Below are 23,540 nucleotides of genomic sequence, written 5' to 3' on the forward strand. Positions count from 1 at the left end.
GACTCTTTATAACTCAATTGACTATTTTTGAAGGTGGATTGTCATGCCTTAATCTGACTTGGTGAAATGCAGACATCATTCTATGTTCATAGAGAGATGCGTATCAAACAACTCACCTGTCTTGTTAATATCAAGTCCTGCTAATTTCAAGGCTAATTCATTGCTGTTACCACTTGCAGAGGAAACCAGGATATCATGTATTGCATTTCTTCTACCTGTTCTTCCTGAAGCAATAAAGTCTGCATATGTAGTTTCCACATCAGTCATTGCTAACAAATATCCACATAGCAGGAACTAAAAAACAAAAACACACACATAAATTAGTAGGTAAATATAATGTTGCAAGACACTTGATAAATTATGGCTTATAATATGAATGTGAAATAACTGTTTTGCTTACATGGCCACAAAGCAAGAAATGCTTTTATTCTTGATCAAAAGTCAGGGAATGTTTTTGTAAAGGGCATGATAGTAAATACTTTAGGCTTTGAGGGACATATGGTCTCTGTCCCAGCTACTCAACTTTGTGGTTGTAGTGCAAAAGCAGTCGAAGATAAAATGTTAAACAAATATTATAAACAAACTGTATTTACAAAAATAAACATAGGGCCAGAATTGGTTCACATGCCATAGACAGTAGCCACTTGGTTTAGATCATAAAATTCTTCTTCAATGCCATGTCAGTCAGCTTTCAACTTCAGAGAAGAGAATTTGAGGTCAGTTGTATACCAAGGCGAGAGGGTTCAGGGGAGGTGGAAGTGGTCCATTCTAGAGATAAGAAGTAAGCTAGCACCTCGTCTACAGAAAGTCTAAGAACAATAATAAAACTGAGCAAAATCCAGTTTTCTTTTTATCATCAGCAATGCTATGACAAGCAATTCTAAACAATGTCAGGAATCAAATACTGCCCCCAATGAAGGAGGACAGTGCCCATGTGGCCCCTTGGGACGCCATTGCTTGAGAGGAATAATAATCTTTCTTGACTGAATCTTTGAAATAAAATTTCAGCTTTACAAAGGAGTCAAAGTGAATTTTCCAGAACAAACTTGGTGATACACATCCTTAATGAAGGACATAATGAAAAGAATGGCAACAAATAAATACCTATCAATAATAACCTTAAATGTAAATGGCTTAAATGCACCAATCAAAAGACATAGGGTAGCTGAATGGATAAGAAAACATAACCCATATATGTACTGTCTTCAAGAGACCCACCTCAGAAAAAGGACTCACACAGAATGAAAGAGAAGAGATGAAAAAAAAAAATTTTTTTCCCCAAGCAAATGAAAATGAAAAAAGTTGGAAAGGCAATATTCATATCTGACAAAATAGACTTCAAACTGAAGGCCATAATAAGAGATAGTGAAGGATACTTCACAATAGTAAAAGGATCAACAAAACAAGATGATATAACCCTGCTAAACATATATGCACCCAATACAGGAGTATCCAGATATATTTAAAAATTTCTGGAGGATTTAAAGGGAGAGATTGGTAGCAATACAATTATAGTAGAGGACTTTAATACTCCACTGAAATCACTGGATAGATCTAGACAAAAAATAAACAAGGAACCAGTGATCCTAAATGAAACACTAGATCAGATGGAATTAATCAACATTTTTAGAGCATTTTACCCTAAAGCTACAGAATATACATTCTTCTCAAGTGCACAGGGGATATTTTCAAAGATATACTACATGTTAGGACATAAAACAAGTTTCTACAAGTTCAAGAAGATTGAAATCATATCAAGCATCTTCTCAGGTCATAATGGCATGAAATTAGAAACACTCAGGAACATTCAAACTCATGGAGGCTAAGGCATGTTATTAAACAACTAGAGGCCTGGTGTAGGAATTTGTGCATGGGAGGGGCCTGGCCAGCTATTGAAGCCAGTTGGGGCCGTCGTGCCCAGTTCCAGATCGGGGTCGATCAGAGTCAGCTGGGGGGAAGGACCGCCAGAGGTTGGCTGGCTGTGGGAGGTTGGTCATGGGAGCACACTAACCACCAAGTGGTAGCTCCTGCATTGAGCACCTGTCTCCTGGTTGCTTTGCATGTCATAGCTACAGGTGGTTGTCCAGTCATTTGGCCATAACAGTCACTTAGGCTTTTATATATACAGTGGTGCCTCACACAACGAACTTAATTCGTTCCAGGAGCAAGTTTGTTATGCGAAAAGTTCGTTATGTGAAACGCGTTTTCCCATAACTACATGTTAAAAAAAATAATTCGTTCTGTAGCATAAAATATGCTAAGATGACATAAAAAAAGATAAATTTTTTGTTATTATTTTTATTTAGATACATTTCCTGTTTCATTTTAACAGAAATCACCTTCCTGCTTTTTTTAGAAGCCATGATATAAAAAAAATATTGAGTTTAACTTAAAAGGACGATTGCCGCGATACGTGCTTAAGTTAAGCGCAGTGACTAACGACTGTCTGCAGTGCCTGCGCGGAAGGATGCAATACATCGGCAGCGATCGTGGAAGCTCGGGCGAAGCAGTCGTGGAAGCTCGGGCGATTTCGTTGTGTGAAACGAAGTTCGTTGTATGAATCATGAAATGAAGTTCGTTGTGTGCAGCGTTCGCTGTGCGAGGCGTTCTTTATGCGAGGCACCACTGTATATGAATGGGTTACCGTAGAGATCAAGAAAGAAATAAAAAATATCCTGGAAACAAATGAACATTAACACAAAACAACCCAAAATCTATTGGACACAGTGGAAGCAGTTCTGAAAGGGAAGTTCATAACATAACAGGCCTACCTCCAAAAAACAAGAAAAACTTTTAATAAGCTACCTAACCCTACAACTTAAAGAGCTACAAGAGAACAAGAAGAAAAGCCCAGAGTAGGTAGAAGGAAGGAAATAATAAATATCAAAGTGGAAATAAATGACATAGAGACTAAAAAAAACACAACAGTACAGAAGATCAATAAAACCAAGAGCTGGTTCATCAAACAAGATTGATGAACCTCTAGCCAGACTTATCAACAAACAAAGACAGAGGACCCAAATAAACAAAATCAGAAATGACATGGGTGAAGTAACAACTGACCTCACAGAAATGCAAAGGCTTATTAAAAAAACTATTATAAACAACTATACTCCAACAAACCGGACAACCTGGATGAAATGGACATATTCCTAGAAAAATCCAATCTTCCAAAATTCAATCAAGAAGAAACAGAAAACTAAATAGGCCAATAACTACTGATAAAATTGAAGCAGTAATCAAAAATCTCCCAACAAACAAAATCCCTGGTCTGAATGGCTTCACAGGGGAGTTTTACAAAACATTCAAAGAAGAACTAACACCTATCCTCCTCAAACTATTACAAAAAAAATTCAAGAAGAAAGAATACTTCCATATTTTTTTTATGAGGCCAGCATTATCCTAATTCCAAAACCAGATAAAGACATTACTAAGAAAGAGAATTATAGGCCAATATCCCTGATGAACATAGATACTAAAATCCTCATTAGCAATACATTAAAAAAATCATACACCATGACCAAGTGGGATTTAGTACAATATTCACAAATAAATAAATGTGATACATCACATAAATAGATTAGAAGACAATAATAATGTGATCATATCAATTGATGCAGAAAAAGCATTAGACAAAATCCAACACCTATTTTTTGATAAAAATTCTCAGCAAAATGGGAATAAAGTGGTCATACATCAACAAAATTAAAGCCATAAATGACAAACCTACAGCCAACATCATACAATGGGAAAAACTAAAAACATTTCCCCTAAGAACAGGAACAAGACAGGGATGTCCAATTTCACCACTCATTCCTAGCCATAGCGATCAGACATGAAGAATACATAAAAGGTATCCAAATTGGAAAGGAGGAATAAAAACTATCATTATTCACAGATGACATGATACTGTACATAGAAAACCCTAAAGGCTCCATAAAAAACAACAACAACACTAGATTTAATAAATGAATTTGGCAATATAGCAAGATTTCTGAATTAACTCTCAGAAATCAGTAGCATCTTTATACACGAATAATGCACTTTCAGAATGAGAAACAAAACCAATATATATATATATATATATATATATATATATATATATATATATATATATATAAAATTTACCATTGCAACAAAAAAACAAAAAATAAGATACTTAGAAATAAAGTTAACCAAAAGGTAAAAAGATTTGTTCTCAGAAAACTACATGATGCTGAGAAAAGAGATAGAAGATAAAACAAGTGGATTGGTAGAATTAACATCATTAAAATGTCTGAACTAACCAAAGCACTCTATAGATTCTATGCAATTCCTATTAAAATATCAATGGCACATTTCACAGACCTAGAACAAAGTCTCCAAAAAATGTATATATTGTAGAAGAAAAAAGACCCTGAATAGCTGCAGCAATCTTTAGAAAGAACAAAGTTGGAGAGATCACAATACCAGATACCAAGTAATACTGCAAAGCCACTGTTCTCAAAACTGGCTGGTACTGGCACAAGAAAAGAACAGAAACCCCAGAAACTGACCCAAGCCATTATGCTCAATTAATATTTGACAAAAAAAGGCAAAAGTATACAATGGAATCAAGACAGTCTCTTCAATAAATGGTGTTGGGAAAACTGAACAAGTACATGAAAAAGAAAGAAAGAAAGAAAGAAAGAAAGAAAGAAAGAAAGAAAGAAAGAAAGAAAGAAAGAAAGGAAGGAAGGAAGGAAGGAAGGAAGGAAGGAAGGAAGGAAGGAAGGAAGGAAGGAAGGAAGGAAGGAAGGAAGGAAGGAAGGAAGGAAGAAAAGAAAAGAAACTAGACCATCAACTTATACCATACACAAGAATAAACTCAAAATGGATAAAAGATCTAAATGTGAAACCATAAAAATCTTAGAAGAAACCATAGGCAGCAACATCTCAGACATCTCACACAGTAGCAATCTGCTGATGGGAATGCAGACTGGTGCAGCTACTGTGGAAAACAGTATGGAGTTTCCTCAAAAAATTAAAAATGGAACTGCCATTTGACCCAGCAATTCCACTTCTAGGAATATTTCATAAGAAACCCAAAACACCAGTCAAAAAGAACAGATGCTCCCCAATGTTCATAGCAGCACAAGTGGGGGGAAAAGCTGTGGTACATCTACAGAATGGAATACTATGCAGCTGTATAAAAGAAAGATCTCTTACCCTTTGAGATAACATGGATGGACCTGGAAAACATTATGCTAAGCAAAATAAGCCAGTCAGAGAAAGATAAGTATCACATTATCTCACTCATATGTAGAACCTAATGAACAAAATAAACTGATGAACAAAATAGATCCAGAGACATATAAGCATGGAACAGACTGGTGAATCTCAGAGGGAAGGTAGGGGTGGAGGGTGAGGGGGGAGCAATTAACCAGGGAACTTACGTGGATATACTTATATATGGCCCCTGAACACGGACAATAAAATGGAGAAGGCTGGGAAAGGAATATGTGGGGAGAAGGTGGTCTATAGAAAAACAAAAACAAAAACAAAGGGGCCATCAGTAATACTTTGTTCCCTGGTTGAGGTGCGTATGGGAGGCAAACTACTGATATTTTTCTCTCAAACTGTTCTCTCTCTCCTCCCTTCCTCTCTCTCTAAAAATCAATAAAAATATATCCTTGAGTGAGGATTTTAAAAAAAGAAGTCCCTCTGTGACCTCAACGTTCCTAAGCCTCACCTGGGAAAACAGAAGGTGTCTTTTCTCTGATCTTATTTCTGGGTAGCTAGTGTTACCAGAAAAAGCCACAAAATTGTGCCAACTGGCTCAACTAGGAGTTTGTGACACTATTATTAGTAAACACCCTGAGTTGTTGGGAAATTCTTTTGTTCACCTCTAGTTGACTCTTCCTTAAGCTTGTCTTTGTGGGAAGGATTCCAAACCCTTTCTGTCCATACAACCAGACACTACCTGCCTTCAGAGATGACTTAGGTGTTCCTTTTCTGAGAAGATACGGGACATTTGTTGCAAATTCTCTTAAATCTCTTCCTCTCTCCAACAGTTTCTCTGTGATCACTGGTCTCTCTTTCCTAGATGAACTACCTCTTTCTTTCAGAAGCATACTGCCAGTTCTATTTCCTATCACTTCCCATAGTACCTGGCTTCGTCCATTTTTTTCCCTTCAGTAATTTGAGTCTCCTTTCTCCTCTGGATTTCTCCCTAAGTTTATATGCATGTTCATGTCTTCTTTAACTAAAAAGTGGGATGAACCATTCAAACAAATAACCTTTCCTCAATCTTCACTCATCTTTGCACTGATTAATCTTTTTCCTTCATTAAAATTCTCTGAAGGATTCAACTATTTTTATTTTCCATTTCTTTGAACAAACCTTTATAATTTTTTGTATTTTGTTGGCTTTTATGTAGTATATTTTATGTAGACTACTTTCTTATAAATCACTGCAGTGATCTTTATGAATATTAAGTAACAGCTTGATGTTAACGATGCTTCTGAGGGTTGTTCCTGTTTGAGTTCTCTGCAATGCTTGAGGCTGCCAGCTACATTCTGTTTGAAACTCTCCCCTCAAATAAACAGCAAATAATGAGGCCCATTTACTTATTCTAGGAATCAGACCTATCTGTATTTGAACCTAGACTTTCCATTAACTTGTTATGCTATGTCTAACCCCCCTGTATTCAGTTCTTCATCTATAAATAGTGATAAATATACTTAGTCAAGGTGGCATTGAGAATTTATCTGGATTGTGTATCTGCAGAGGCTAATACAATGTCTGGCACATGATGGGAGGTGCTGATAAAAATACCAGCTGTCACTTTCTTAGCTTCCACGAAATCTTACTAATCTGGTTCCATCCTATTTGTATTCTTCACATTTCTCAAGGGTCACCTGTTGAAATAAGGGCACATTTTGTAGGAATTAAGGACCAATCCTGACTTTCTCCATTTCTGACTTAAATAAGTCAACTAATCTCAAAGCATCTAATTCTTCACTACAGCTAATGCAGAAATGTGCATCTCCTACTGGGATTGTTCTCACAAGCTCTCGGACAATTTCTGAAGAGGTATTTCACTTGGTTTTGCACAGGCATTTCAAATTCAATAAAGCAAACCAAGACAACAAAACACACAAACAAAGAAAACTGGCCTCATGGATACACTATGTTGGAACATCTTTTACTCATTTCTCTCACTTGATATCCATATTTATCAATAATCACTTCCCCAGGTTGTGTTGGTTTTTATTTGATGACTCTCATATTTACCTTGTGAAAAATAGGAAAAGCTCTTAGTGGGATTATTGCTATCTGAGAAGAACCCACTTTTGCTGTTTAACTTCAACCGCTCAGTTGAATAGAATGAAAGACAATAATGGCAATTGTGAGAAGAGCTCAGTCCTATAGACACCCCCTTTTCTTAAGCATTTATGAAATTTGCTAGTCTGGTGTGCACCCACTTTTACACCTATATGGGAACATAGAAACTAAGTACTGGGTACTCAATTATAATAATTATTATAGTTATTATTGTAGAAGTATTTAATTTTTATTACATTTACTTTCTCCAGGCAATAGACTTAACAGTAAAAAAAAAACACACACACACACAAAAACTGATAAATAGCACATGTAGAAATATGAGAATGAAGGAATACAATTATATTTTTATACAGAATATATAGATGTTGTGAGCTCTATATTTTTTTCTCTCTCCATGGTATTACTCTTTTGATGAATTCTGATTATATGCTCAAAACAGTATTTTTACATGCATGGCAGCTATGTTACTCTTTTCTTTCAGTTAATAAATATGTAGACATAGCTGTTCAGTTACACCTCATATGCCACTGTATAATGGCCTGGAGTTTTGCTTAGAAATTCTGGGGAAACTGTTGCCAAGTGATGTTTTCTGACAGATATTCACCAAAAGGAAAAAAATTATAAAAGTCACCAAAATTCTAATAAATGTCAGCAGCTGGCAGAGGCTTAAAGAGAAGTAATTAGCAAACAGTCTGGCTTTATAAAAATAAGCGAGTCGGAATAAAACCTGGACAATTTACCAAAAGCGGGCTTTGAATCTTCACTAGCGTTCCCCTGTTTATGTTGCTATAATTAGAAGTTTCTAGGCATGACAAAACGGTAGTATTAGCCATAAACAAGATAACATGCTGCTGTTTTTTTGTATCCAGTTTTACAAAAGAGCCAACTGTACTAATATTTAACCTCTGACTGGAGAGGAGAAAAGACACTTTATTATTTAAGTACTGTGTTATTTGAAGGCAGATTAAAATTTAAAGCATAAATCTCTAATATTTATATCTGAAAGTTCAATCAAAATCCACGCCTAAGAAATAAGCTTGCTCTTTCTCTTCCCACTTAAAAAAAAAGTGCCCCTTCCTCACTCTTTAACAAAAGGAGCGGTACGCGGAGGGCCTAACGATTCTCCCCTTATACTCGTCTTTTCTTTGTAACTTTTACCTTTTGAAATATCACCTACACAAAGTACTTGCGAAAATAAACCAGAAGATTTTGCTCTAGTGGAATTTACAGATTTATTTAGAGTGCAAGACGCTGGGAAAGGCCTGTACTTACATGTCCTGTGTCACACAGATTGAAGAGTTCCACATGGGTGTGCCCTGGAAGCGGGGCCTGGGAAGCTGCTAACGGGATTTTTATAGTGACATTGAGTCATGAGCCAAATGGTGACTGGATGTCATGCTAATTTTACTCCTGCAAATGGGGACACATGAAATGAGACGCACTGACTTGGAAGAAAGAATGGAGAGAATGCCATCAGCATGCACTGGAGACTTCTTTCTTTTAATGTGAATGACATGACTTAAGTCTAAAAGAGAAGGAAAAATCTTCCGGCCCCGTTATTACAAACGCCATTCTTGAAAAAATGTGCCAACTGTCACTTTATGAAATCATGGGGAATATTAAAAGCCCTGGAGTATAACACCATGTGCTTAGGGCGCGGTCCACATTAGTGTTTCTGAAGTATTTTAACTCGGATTTCCTAAAAAATTATTGAGCACTCCAACGAGCTTTTGTTTCTGTGGTTATATCTGCCAATATTTACCACAAGACACATTGAATTAAATATTTATTAATTATTTAAAATATAGGTAATAAACCATTAAATATTTTTAAAACATATTTTATAGATTTTCACATAGAGGAAGGGAGAGAGATAGAGTGTTAGAAACATCAATGAGAGAGAAACATCGACCAGCCGCCTCCTGCACACCCCCCACCGGGGACATGCCCACAACCAAGATACAAGCCCTTGAATCAAACCTGGAACCCTTGAGTCCACAGGCTGACGCTCTATCCTCTGAACCAAACCGGTTTTGACACCATAAATATTTTTAATAAAACAAAATATATTTTCCAAAGAAAAAAGAAAAAAAAAAGGAGAGAGAGAGAGAGAGAAATGGCATTGCTTTAAATTTTGTAATTCTCTGGCTAAATTTGCAAATGTCTGGCTTAATGAAAGACATCTGGTCTCTCAGATCTGCTTCTGCAATCAATCCATCTCAATCTGTTGTTTTAGTTGAAGTATGTGAAGAAGTCTGGCCTCACACAGATTTTTTTAGTTGGAAAAGTGAGGCGAATTATAATACCCTTTTGGGATGATTGCAGATTTTTTTAATTTTTGCAATGTGTAATCTAAAGCCATATTAATGTGCTTTCCAGATTCTGTTTTATTAAAACCTATTGTGTACCTAGTCCTTTAAATGGCTCTTTTGCCTATGCATATTTTTTTTTTATGTCAGGCATTGGTTACTTGGTAAATATTGGTTTCTTGGGTTATATAAAATTTCCAAATTCTATCATATTTCACTATATAATTTATTATTATAGCCAGCTCTCTCATCAACAAACTCTTTAAAAAGCAAAAAACTGACAAATTCACAGGAACAGATAAGTTTTCCAAGATGGGAATTTTTGTCTCACCATTCAGATTTTTTCACTGGCAACAGATTCAGTTGGATTTTGGATCCCTTTAAGTGACTGGCTCACTTGGTTCATTTTGAAAGAAAGAAAAAAACTCCTCCAAGTACCCAAATTTGAGAAACCACAGTTCGCCTGTCAGTTGTTCTTTCATGTACAAATGGTGGTCCGTGGAAAAAGGTGCGAGTTCTGCCGTAGTCAAGCGGTCGGGGTGCTTTACTCAGACGGCCATGACCTTGGTACACAGCAGAAGTGCCTGGGGACCCTCTCCCCGCCCCCCCCCCCCACATCACACAGAATATTAAAAAGACCCGTACTTAAAGGGCGAGATGGGGCAAAATATTTTTTTTTACTGTTTCACCAAGTACACGTAAAAAGCAGGGCGAGATGGGGCAAAATATTTTTTTTTACTGTTTCACCAAGTACACGTAAAAAGCATTGGCTGTGAGTGTGGGTGGGGAGGAACCCAGGGTTGTTAGGAGAGTTTGGTGCCACGGACTTGACCAGTGCCGAGGTGCCAGCCTTTCCCACCACTTCTGTACCAATGCAGACAGCAAATGCAGACAAGCAAACAAGGCAGACAGCCTTGGGGTTACCATGGGAATTCTTTAAACTGGAGAACCTGTTGAAGGTGTCTCTGGGAATGACTGAAAGGGCTGGGAGGACATGCAGGGACTCAGGGGCCAAACTGAGAACCATGGATGTAATGGGAAGAGGAAGCTATCGAGGAACGCTGCGAATTAGAGAAGAAAATCCTTTTGTAAAGAATTTAAGCAAATAATTCCTAGAATGCTCTAGAAGTATCCGCCGATCTATTACCATGCTAAGGGTTATCCATCTTTTTCTCTTTTATTTTGCTGTATAAGGATATTACTTGTCTAATTCCATCTTCAAAACAATCCACTGGCTTATTTCCAAAACAGCCACAATCTCACAAGCCAGAGGGTGTCACACTCAGTCTCAGGAACTCTGGACAGGGTTCCGGGACTTGTGCTGCTTCCATTCCCTTTTCCCTTGAGTCACACTTTGGAGTGAAGGCCATCAAGGAAAAAAACCAAGAACCACAAGTTGATGTGAAAAAGTCCACACAAGTCTCCTCTGTGAAGGCACAGTTCTCATCCCCGCACCAGACCGCGGCTTCCTTGCTCTCGGATTGCCCTTCAGAGGAGTTTGGATCGTGTTCTAGCAAAACCACACTTACAAAGGCAAACTCACACACTGAGTTGTATCACTGATATACGCCAACATCTACTAACTAGGTCAAGCCAAACCTTGTGTGTGTGTTTTTATTCTAAACCCAAGGCATTGACCTTTTATCACAAACATTGCTAAAATAAAATATGAGAAAAATAGACTGTCTTTTAATGGCTTTCACAATGAGCTTTTGACTAATACTATTAGAGATAATATCCCTGCTCCTTAGCTGAAGGGAAGGTCTGTCTTTACCTCTTCCCTGATTGCCACCATGTAATAAAAATTCTCATTCAAAAAGTTCCAATATTTGGTACTACTAATCATTCCTCTCAATTGTTTTCCTATTCATCAATTTATTTCTGATGTGATCATTGTGACCCTTATGCTTTTATATCTATTATCTATCAATACATGAATACATTTTCATATTTTTTGCAATTTATAATGTAGTCAATTATATCATTAATTTCTTCTCAGAAACTTTCTTTAGCTGAGATTCAAATCCTGTTTTTTCTTTACACAATGCTTAACAAATCAAAACTTTATAATGAGAAATCTAAGCCTGTAATTTTTATGAGCCAGAGGCACAGCTGTCTTCCTTGAGGAAATAAATTGCCTACATAGGCAACAACAGGTGGCCTTACAGCTACTCATAAATCCCTTTGCTCACTTCTAGCTATCTCTTTTACCACACTAACAACAGCAATTTTATTTTTATTTTTCTGTGCTTCTTCAGTCTTTTTTCAATTATAGTTCACTTTCACTATTATTCTGTATAAATTCAGATTACAGAATAGTGGTTAGACAATCATGTACTTTACAGAATGGTCTCCCCGATATTTTAAGGACCCACCTGGCCCCTTACATAGATATCACGATATTATTGACTATTCTCCCATTGATGTACTTTACATCCATGCAATTATTTTGTAACAACCAACCTGTACTTCTCAATCCCTTCACATCTTTCAGTTTTATTTATATTTCATTTTCCTATTCGTCACAGAAAATCTTGTCTATTGACTTTATGGCAAGACTTGTCTTACATAAATATCATCAATTTCCCTCTATTATCACACCAAAAGGTGTCTTTTCTCTTCATTCAAGAATCCTTTTGCCCAACGTTAACAACTGACTGGTGCTGAGTCCATCTTCTCTTCATTATTGGTCTTCCGTTCTGTCTTGTGCTTTTGCAGTCTCATTTTCCCTACTTCCCCGATGCCTATAAAACTGCTTGCATTTTCCCTGTTATAAAATAATTCCTTCTTTAATATACTCACCTGTTTTACTTTCATTTACTGTCAGACTTACAGGAATAGAGGTGGATGCTGATTGTTCCTGTTTCCTCCATATTATTTCATTTTAATTCCTTTGCCTTTAATAGCTATTAATATACCATCGTTTTCTCAAAGAAAGACTATTACAGATTACTCACAAATAATCATCTATTCAGTGTTTCCCAAAGTGTGGTACACGTACCCCCACGGGTACAGGAAGAGTTTGGTGGGGGTATGCGTTGCACCGGAGTTTGGTGGGATATGCACTGCACCATGCTTAGCAGCGCCTAATTCTACGTTCTCATGAGTATGAGGGGTACTCAGCATTACGAAAATTATAGAAGGGTACACATATGTCAAAAGTTTGGGAAACACTGAATCAACTGTACATAGCAGTTCATATTGTTACTCCTCTTCTTTTTTTAAAATTTAAATTATTTATTGTTGAAAGTATTACATATGTCTCCTTTTCCCCCAGTGACCTCTCCCCACCCACTCCAACCCTCCAGCACTGACCCTCAACCCCCTACTGTCTGTGTCCATTAGTTACGCCTAGATGCATGCATACAAGTCCTTTTTTCTCCCTGGTCTGCCACAGACACTGTACTTTCTGTTCCCCCATCATCTCCTTCTCATATTTTATCTTGCTCTTCCCTCCACTTACCTCTTAAAGAATCTTTATTCTCTTCTGTGTCCTTTAAGCTCTGTTTTAGTAATTCTTAGGTGCCACCTGTATGTATGTGACTATCAAATCAATAAATGTGTGGCCTGATATTTTGAGAGTTTTTGCAGCCTAATGGATATTCCACCACTGATGTCCTTGAAAACTCACATTTAGAAAGTTCAAAATGGAATTTTTTGCTTTATCTGCACTTTCACCCTCAAAATTTCTCATTCCCCTCATACTGTAGTGTATGGAAGCACTATTTTCTCAGGTGCCTATGATAGATAAATTAGAATTGTCTTCAGTTACTCCATCTCACTAATTCCTCACTTCCAGTCATTTCATAAACTTCATGTTTTAACTCTACCCATTCAGTGTGACTTCAGTGTTCCGCATTTCCATTCTTTTTCTGGTCATTACCTTCGTCATCTCTTTCTTTACTGTTGCAACTGTGGGCCAACTTGTACTTACTTACCTAAACCTATTCTTCTCCAATTTACCCTCGTAATAATAATAATGTTTATTAGTGTGTTTATTTAATTCACCCCTAAGCAATAATTATTTCCATGTTACTTTAATAGGGATGTATTATGTTTTCCTTGAGATCTGATTTTGGAGTCCCCTACAGTGCTTGGCACAGGATTTTGCATGTTGATGTTACATCTATAAAAAGTATTTCATAACTCTGTTTTTAATTATCTCACTCAATATCCTTCTCAGCTAAGTACATTTGTCAAGGTTATACCATTGTCAATAGTGAAAGTAGGCTGAGCAAGCAGGTTTCCTTATTTCTACTCAGTTTTTTTTTCTGTCTCCTAAGACTTGCTGTTGTTGTTGTTGTTAATCCTTGTCCGAGGATATTTTTTCATTGATTTTAGGGAGAATAGAAGAGAGGGGGAAAGAGAGAGAGAAACATCGATGTGGGAGAGACACATCAATTAGTTGCCTCCTGCACAAGCGCAGACCAGGGCTCAGGCCAGGGAGGAGCCTGCAACTGAGGTACTTGCCCTTGCCCAGAATGAACCCGACCCTTTGGTCCGCAGGCCAATGCTCTATCCACTGAGCCAAACCGGCTGGGGCTCATAGACTTTTAATATAAGGAGATGAAATATAATCATTCCCACTAATACACATTTTTGTCTGTATATTCTTAATTATAACAACGGATTTTAAAAGATAACAGCAATCAAAAGCATTCTAGAATTCCTAGTAATCCATCCTATTTTCACTTTACTGAGGGCTACCTCCTTTAAGTTTTTTTTTTACAAAATATATACGACTAAAGTAGCAAATTACTGCATGGAATGATTCGTTCTGTCCATCTTTGTTAGGGATTTTTACATCATTTGTTTAATACTGCAAATGATTTATAAATCATTTACAAACCCTTTGTAACATCCCTGCTGAGACAGCCAATTAGCTGAAGAAGCACCCAGGGTTGGCAAGTGACAAGTAATATTATTTGTACATTACACTGAAGCAACTAAAGTAGAGAGAGGTTAATCAAGTGGACTGTGTCTCCCACAGTCAGTGGTAGTACTGATGTCAGACTGGGAACCTGGGGCTATTTACATCAAAATCACAGGAGCATGAAGAGCCTGGGGCTGGGGCTGTTCTTTGTTATATAACGCAGTGATTTCTAAATCATCCTCTTATATTCTCCTTTTCTGGCTCTGAGGAGTCCAAGGAGGAAAGATGCTGTTAAAATATATACCGTTTCATTAAACTAAAGCTGTTTTTTGCTTCCTCAAATAAATATTTAGCTTTTAAAAGGATGTTTGAACAATGATATATTTCTTCTCAAAATAACTCATTATTAACATTTCTATCTTTAAAGTTACAATGAAAAGTCACATCAAGCCGAGTAGTATTTTTTTGACTGTTCCAAGTAGTAACAATGACCACAAGAATCACAAAACAGCTTTTGTTTACTAGTGCATTATCAATAATAACAATAAAAATGCCACATTTTTGCCATATATAACACTAAGAAGTTTACGTGAGGTACAGAAGTTCAGTATTGCAACAATTCTCTCAAATAGGTACTCTCATTATCTCCATTTTAAAGATGACATAACAAAGGTTTAGAAGCATTAAGTCTTGAAACTGGGAACTGATTTAATCACTTACTAAACCAGTTGCCATTTTCAATATTTATTTTACAGCTTACTACACTTTATTTTCTGTTTTTGAGACAATAATCTGTAAAGTGATATTTTGTTGACATCCCTACAAATTGTTTTTTAAAATTACCATCTAATATACATATTAGTTGATACCACAGGATCTTCCTTGATTTTTATAATCCTATATAATAAAAGCCTAATATGCAAATTGACCATCACTCCAACACACAAGGTGGCTACCCCAGGTGAATACAAGATGGCTGGCAGGGGAGGGCAGTTGGGAGGGGCCAGGAATGCAAGGGAGAGTTGTTGGGTGCAAGCAGGTCTTTAGGGGAGGACAGTTAGGGGCAACCAGGCTGGCAAGAGAGGGCAGTTAGGGGTTACCAGGCCAGCGGGGGGCTTGGGGGGTGGGGGTGGAGGGGAGAGTTGTGAGGGACCAGGCCTGCAGGAGAGAGCAGTTAGGGGTGACTAGGCCAGCAGAGGAAGGCAGTTGGGAGGGACAAGGCCTGCAGAGAAGAGTAGTTGGGGGGGAACCAGGCCTGTAGGGGAGGGCAGTTGGGAGGGACCAGGCCTGCAGGGGAGGGCAGTTAGAGGTGACCAAGCCAGCAGGGGAAGGCATTTGGGGGTGACCAGGCCTGCAGGGGAGGGGGTGACCAGGCTGGCAGAAGAGGTCAGTTGGGGGTGACCAGGCCTGCATGGAAGGACAGTTAGGGGTGACCAGGCCAGCAGGAGATGGTAGTTAGGGGTGTCCAGGCCAGCAGGAGAGGGTAGTTAGGGGTGACCAGGCCAGCAGGAGAGGGTAGTTAGGGGTGATCAGAGGAGGGAAGTTAGGGGCAATCAGGCTGGCAAGCAAGGCGAGTGGTTGGGATCCAGCAACCCTGGATTGTGAGAGGGATCCCAAATTGAAGAGGGTTCAGTTTGGGCTGAAGGACACTGCTTTCCACCACCACCACCCTTCCCATGCATGAATATTGTGCACTGGGCCTCTAGTTGTTCTATAAACACTTTACATTCCACCTGTTAGGTATCTGGTCTTCTTGTCCATGTGACGGCCCTCATCTAACACCTCACTGTCAGGGCCTCTTGTGACAGGAAAAGCACATTTCCACGGACCTTGAGTTTGAGAGGGAGTTACAAAATGATTTAACACCAGAAAAAATTAATTCTATAGTGTGAAAAGCCTGCAAAACTGAGATAAAGACCTACTTAATTAATATTTTATCACTATATTAGTTAGTACCTCTCATCAACCGCAGGGTCACTCAGCTCTCCTATAGTTAGTTACCGATAAATGATATTGAATCTTGGATTTGGGCACATTTTAATACATTAAATACAATGTGTGTGGAGCTTCCAAAAGTGCCATCACCTAAGATGAGGGACGTTGAAAGGTGGCCTGCTCACAAGGAGTAGAAGTGGGTCAGGGGCAGGCTGTGGCCTGGAGTGACAGAGCAATGCACGCTGGCGAGAGCTATCTGCTGAGGGAGAGCCGGGAATCCGTGGCTTACGGGATGGGGAGCAGGAAGGTGGGGGACCTACGAAGAGGATCCTGGGATTGCTTCCAAGCTTCTGACTTGGATGGATGAAGGATGGTACCCTTTGGGGAATGCCAGAGGAACAGGAACAGCAGCAGAAGTCTAAGAACGGCACTTTAACATCTCCCCATGCCACGTTTAAAGTAAGTATGGCCTTCTTTTCCTTCCTGAATGAGTAAAAACGCATTCATTAAACACACACATTCCCACATATGCTAACATCTGCTCTTCTGCAATCAAGTATTTTCTGTGTCGTGTCTAACTAGCTATTCCAAGCGCAATAGTGCTTAAACACTCCAATATGCCTCTTTGCAGCCAGAAACAAAAACAGTTGCTATGACTATGTGTGAACATATTTTAAATAATGTATAATCTTTGTCAATTTATCTGCTTTGCAATACTAGTTTCCTATATAGTATTTAATATCTCCCTTTATTGAAAATGTCATTGTTCAGAATAATCATTAATGGTTTTCATCCTTATTATATGTCTGAATGTTAGCATTATTTATTAATCTCTTTATTAAAGTGATGATCTTCAGCACAAAGTTTAATAGCCTTCTTCACAGCTATCACTCTATGTTATTTAAAGCTTTGTCCATCCATTCGAGTTAAACAGGACTTTCTGACTTGGTGAGCTTCTGAAGTCGGTAGGATAGGCTCCAGAGAGAAAGGGAATACTGAAGAACAGCAGTAGGAATTAAACAAATCTGAGTAATTAAGTATTAATCTGGCCATTAAGAAATATAAATTAATATTTACATAATATATAATGGATAATCTCATTTTAAAATGAGATAATGCACTGAACAAAGTAACTGAAAACATGAATTAAAAGATGTGGTAAAATCATTATGTTAATAAAATTAAAAATTTTTTGTAAAGTGGGGGATTAATAATAAGTACATTTTGATCCATGAGTCAGATTATCTGGAAAACATCGTGACATTTTTTACATTATAAAAAAAATCACTTTACGTCTCTACTATCAACTCTATTGTCAGTACCAGAAATTACCATTATGACTATATTTTATTATCAAGAACATTCAAGAAACTAAAGTACTAAATACTGGTTTTAACAAGTACAAAACAACTTATCTGATGAAGAATTACAATGGGTTCAGAAATTAAATATCTCCAAGTGGAAACTTTCCACTGACTGCAGGAAAAACTGCCTGAGTATGAAGATTTTCTATGTTTCTAGTTTGTGCTCCAAATTTTAGGGGAAAGGGTTCTGTGCACATTGCAGGGTATGAAGTAAATATTTAATACATAAGAACCCTTTAATTCATCTTTTCCAGGCAGACAGGTCATGTTCAGCCGTCAACAATAGAAGGTCATAAACACAGGCGAAGACATTTAGAGAAGGAAGAAGTGTGCTTCCATACATTTTTAACAGAGACAGCATTTAGTTATAAAAGGCGAATACTTAAACATGTAATTATGGCTCAAGTTTACAAACAATGCTATCCTATCCTTCATAAAGAAGCACGAGGGCTGAGGCATAGTGGGACTGTGGGCTGTGGACAATGAAAATAAGCTGCTACTGCAATGTACTCTCTGCCGCTCTCAGGGGAGCTAGAAGTCAGATCTGAGTGCCACCATTGTTCCTTGTTTGCCATTCGATGCTGGGCAAACACTGTATTGCATGAACTGCCTTGAGTTTCAGTTTTCATGCCTCCAAAACGTGGATTCCCAGACTAAGGAAAATATTGCAAATCTTTTCCAGGTCTAAGGACCACTGGCCTTCGTGTTTTTAGGCCCTTTACAAAGGCCAAGTTTTCACGAAAGATAGCATTTTTCTAAAAGCCTCTGGAGAGAGGAAAATGCACAGGAAGTGCATTCAGTGTCCGGGGGCTCTCAAGTCTGACCGCTATTTATAGCCAGGTGTGGGTCTACAGGCGACACATTTGCTTTAACCAATAACTGCCCAGGTTTCTTGCAGTTAAAGATAAGTTTTCCATTTTTCTAAGAAACTGCTGATTTAAGAAACTGTTGAAAACAACAATTAGTTTAATTTACTCATTGGATTGCAGGAACTTGATGTTAATGGTTCCACAATGAGCACTACCTAGGAGTCAGGAGCTAGCACCTGAAGATGTAATAATGCATGAGATGAAAAGGCCCTGATTTTGATGTCACTGGGATCTTTTTTCTTGGGATATCTCCGTTATTCCCTTTATCTCAAATGGCTAATGAAGATAAAATGGTTAGTGTGGTTTGACATACATAGGTAGTCAAAGCAGACCTACCCTTTCCCAGTCCCATTCTGCTCCCTTCTATGCTGAGAGTAAGACTAGAGGTACCCCGCAATAAACCAGTCAATGTCCTCAGACCATTCACTGGGCTGCTCCCCACTTAGGAGACTTGAGGTCATCATGGCACTTAATTTTAATAAACAACTAGGTCATGGAGAAACTTAGGAAAATGACTTGTCTTAGAAAAAAATGCCAAAGGAGTTCATCTGTTGTCCACATACCTAAACTCTAGGGATTAAACCACAGGCTCTAAGATCACTCGTGTACTGGCAACAATGAGCTAAAAATGGAAATAAAACATCATACTGTTATTGTATCCCCTTTCCTCCAAGGTATTCTCTGGTAAACACCACAGCCTCCTAGGGACTTGAACACAGCCCCGTCTTTTTCCAAGCAGACGTACCATGTCTAGCATCAGCACACTCTATGTAAAGTGGTTGAATCTGTGATATGCAGTGTTCCTACCTGAATGGAAACTTTCTTGTCCTTAATTCATTGGCTATACTGGATTTTATTTTTCTTGGATCAGACCTTAGTCTTCTACCAGAAATCGCTGCTTTGGGAAACACGGCCTTCCCAGAAATTCAGGAATCTGAAATGGAGACAGCAGGAGAAAGGGGAATTAATTATACGTATAGATCTCAAGTTTTAAAGTCTTAAATTAATGTTCAAGCACCCATCTTCTATATAGCTTACTAATGACATAAGGGCGATTCACCGTTTATAAGTCTGAATACTCACAAAGTGAACACGTGACCAGAGTCCAGGGGCCCCTGGGGTCTTCCCGCCAAGCAAAGACTTTCCGGCTATCCTTAGTTCATTAAGCACACAGTGCGGACAAAAAAGTTTCCAAGTCTTTTTTTTATTTACTTCCTTTCTCCAGTTTTCGCCTAGATTTTTCAGGAAATTATTAATTTGACTAAACTTAATTCTTCATTTAAAAAAAAAAAAACACAGCCAACTTGCAAAGGATATTTCACAGAGATCTTTAATGAATAATATCCTGTGAGCTTGTCTTTTCAAGCGCTGTCACACACAAAAGTGTGCATGTGCATGTGTGTGCGTGTGCACAGAAGTGCCTGTGGGTCTCTTTTTGTGATGGTGTGGCAGAGAAAGAACAAATCTGTTGACTGCCAACCAGTGATTTAGAAAGCCAGATATTAAGGTAAAGGAAAAGGCTACAACAGGTGAAGCAATAAAGTCCTAAGGTTGTGCTTCCAAAGTAGTAATCCGTTTTCGGAGCAACTAAAGGAGCAAGCAGTCTCCTCAAATATAGTCACAGCTGTCCCAGACCATCTGCCCATAAATTCCACACCATCATTCATGGACAAGTGGCAGCATCTCTCCTTCCCTTTATCCATTGGCCATTCTCAAATACATTACTTTGCCCTTCAAGGTTATGCTCTTTCCTGCCCATTTAGACACATTAGGATGTAGGAGGGGTGACACATAACGTGTGTCTTGGTGCTTGTACCAATGATGACCCCAAAAGGAGCACTGAAGTGTTAGGGGTCCATATATTGTGTTATTATGTGCCTGTATTTCTTACTGAATATGTGACTGTTCTTTACCTTTATTGATATTGATGTTGGGGGGAAAAATCAATAACTCTGAAAGGACTTGTAACTTCAATGCAATAAGCAATAATTCCTGGTACCACCTTTTTGGAAGAAGCCACGGAATAAATCAGAGCAAATTGCCTTTAGAAACTGAATTTCCTTTCAGTAATTAATCCCTTACAGGACTAATGTTTACTGCGGGCACGATTCCACTTCCGAGGGAGGAGATGATCATAAACATTGGTTGCTGGCGATGTCTGGAGTACAGGGAAATACTAATGCAAGGTATTAGTATTTGCCAAGACAACGTTAGTGAATGCTTCTCTGTTAGCAAAGTGATGTGTTGTTGTTCCTGCCTGTAAATGCATCTCTTTACACATTTCCTACCCACCTTTGCCCCAAACCTCACAATCAAATAATACCATCATTTCACCATGTTCATCACTTTAAATGGGAGTTTGTTGACACTTATGATTGTGAATGGTACTGGATGCACTTCCACAAAGCCCTCCCATGGCGAAATCTGACCTTCCCAGGAGAAACCTGACACAGGAGGGCCTCACAGCCATCAGCATAGACAGCTGTGAAGCCAGATTACCACGCATTTCTCTTCGAGGCCGACAGAAAGCTGAACAGGCCATTCTCTCCCTGTCTCTGCTGTTAAAAAGTCACTCGTTACTCTTCATCAGCCAACTCAGAGATGTTCCATAGATTTAGACTACATAGTATTATTGTTTAATGTCTGTCATATGGCTCCAATCCTATCTTATTTTTTATAGGTGCCAAACATGGAAGTCATCAAGGGATGTTTGTACTTAACTCTTAAAAAATAATTAAAATAAGTTATTCAAGATCAACCAAAGGACTTATATGCATGCATATAAGCCTAATCAATGGACACAGACAACAGTGGGGTGGGGGCAGAATGGGAGGTGGGGAGTAATGGGGGAATAAGGGCACATATGTAATACCTTAATCAAGAAAGAAAAAAATTTTTAAATATATTTTATTGAGTTTTTTACAGAAAGGAAGAGAGAGGGATAGAGAGTTAGAAACATTGGTGATAAAGAATCGTTGATCAGCTGCCTCTTGCACACTCCCTATGGGAGATGTGCCCGCAACCAAGGTACATGCCCTTAATCAGAATCGAACCTGGGGCCTTTCAGTCCGCAGGATGATGCTCTATCCACTGAGCCAAACTGGTTTCGGCAAGAAAGAAAAATTTTAAAAAGAACACATCACATTATTTTCTAAGTAAAACAATAAAATAAAATAAAATAAAATAAAATAAAAATAAAATGTTATTCAACATATTTTCCTTTGTGTTTTTATAAACAGAGCAGTTTTTCCAAGGCTGACTCTGGGCACACACAGTTTGCTTTTTTTTTAATCCTTTAGTCATCTGTTCCACCAACTCATGTTTGTTCTACCTTCTCAAAAAGTAGCATTAAATCACTCATCCATGCACTTATTTATTCATTTTTTATTAAATGATTCTTTATTGAACAACTACATAAGGCAAAGAGAAAAGGCAGAAAACTAACCCGGGTTGCCTCAGAAGTCATGAACTCAGTTAAAATCTTTCCTGATAACAGGTGTTACTCAATTTATTGGAAATTGCATTTCACAATGGAGACTCGCAAATTCAGGAAAAACCAAGGCCTAAATCATAATAAACTAATAGAAATACTGGTTTCTAATAGAGTCTTCTTTATATCTGACTCTGTAAAAAAGCCTCTAAAATCATTAGTAATGCTTTGAGGATTGTCTGACGTCATTGGAATCTCCCCGTTGCAGATGAAAATAAGAAGCCTCAGAGTTATTAGGTGACTTGCCTAAAGTGAAATGGCCCAGAAATGGCAGGACCAGAATCAGCACCTGGACTTCATTGTCAAAAGGTATCAGACTCTGTGCTCTTAGTACAGTGTGTGTGTGTGTGTGTGTGTGTGTGTGTGTGTGTGTGTGTGAGAGAAAGAGAGAGAGAGAGAGAGAGAGAGAGAGAGAGAGAGAGAGAGAGAGAGAGGGAATTAGTTTGATAGAGAACTGAGAAATGGCAAGCATTGCCAGGTACCCATCAAACAATAACTTAGGAGCTCCAAACTACTCAAATAACTGTTAACCACATGGCTGAACGAAAGATCTCTCACTTCGGAACTGAGAAAGCGAAGGGCTTCCAGAAGTTGAGTCCAAATTTTATGTTTACATAAGATGTTTATTACAGAAGACCAAGGATGAACTCAATAACGGAAGTGCTCTGAAACAGGAAGCATTCATACCAGCACAGTTCATACTGTGAGTAACACAGGACAGTGCACCTGCAGATTCATTTGTTCTCATTTCTGTGAAGGGAAAATTAAATCAATCAACTTGAGAAAAGTGGAAGAAAATGGCTAGCAATTTGGGTAGTTTGTTTAATCTCTATACTAGGAAAGATTAAGCAAAAGGAAAAAAAAATTTAAATGATATTTTTAAAGGAGTTACAAGTGAATCTGGTCTCTTTATACCAAATAACTTAGAAGTATGAACTGTCAAATCTTCTAATCTTCTTGATGATGGAATGGTTGACTTTATTTGAAAGTATAAAGTATAATAATGTAATAATAAGAAAGTCTTAAGAAAAGGGTTAGAAAAGAATTCCTTCACTAATCCTCTTAAAAACAAAATTATAAAATAAAATATGTTAAAGACTATTTTGAAACAAATAAAAAATTCCAATTACTGTTACAGAGCTTTTAAATTTTTATTTTGGTTTTATTTTTAATAAATATTCACATGTTTGCATAGTTGTCAAAAGGTAAACAGTATTTTAAAACCAGCTTTTTTCATTCTTCATTAAGAATAATTCCATTTTGCTGCAGTCTTGTAATTATTCTATCTAATAAAAGAATAATATACAAATTAACCATCACTCCACTATACCCACAAGCCACGCCCATCAACCAATCAGGAGCAGGTATGCAAATTAACCCAACCAAGATGTC

At 37.9% G+C, this 23,540-nt stretch overlaps 1 protein-coding gene across 3 annotated transcripts in view; it reads right to left on the reverse strand.

Moving 5' to 3' along the window:
* PKIA (cAMP-dependent protein kinase inhibitor alpha) overlaps positions 1-23,540 on the reverse strand; it is a 75,101-nt gene that overhangs the window by 6,548 nt on the left and 45,013 nt on the right. Inside the window, exons 2-4 of one of the 3 annotated variants that reach the window (XM_084864339.1) lie at positions 19,466-19,592; positions 8,581-8,718; positions 117-294 (exon numbers count right to left, since the gene is read on the reverse strand). In XM_084864339.1, the coding sequence (XP_084720465.1) occupies positions 117-267 (151 nt within the window). In that variant the 5' untranslated portion in view covers positions 268-294; positions 8,581-8,718; positions 19,466-19,592. The remainder of the gene's footprint in view (positions 1-116; positions 295-8,580; positions 8,719-19,465; positions 19,593-23,540) is intronic. The other 2 variants (XM_084864338.1, XM_084864340.1) reach the window with 2 other exon arrangements.

Source organism: Pipistrellus hanaki (genome assembly GCF_964339955.1).
Source record: "Pipistrellus hanaki genome assembly, chromosome: 17".
In the NCBI taxonomy this organism is placed as follows: Eukaryota; Metazoa; Chordata; class Mammalia; order Chiroptera; family Vespertilionidae; genus Pipistrellus; species Pipistrellus hanaki.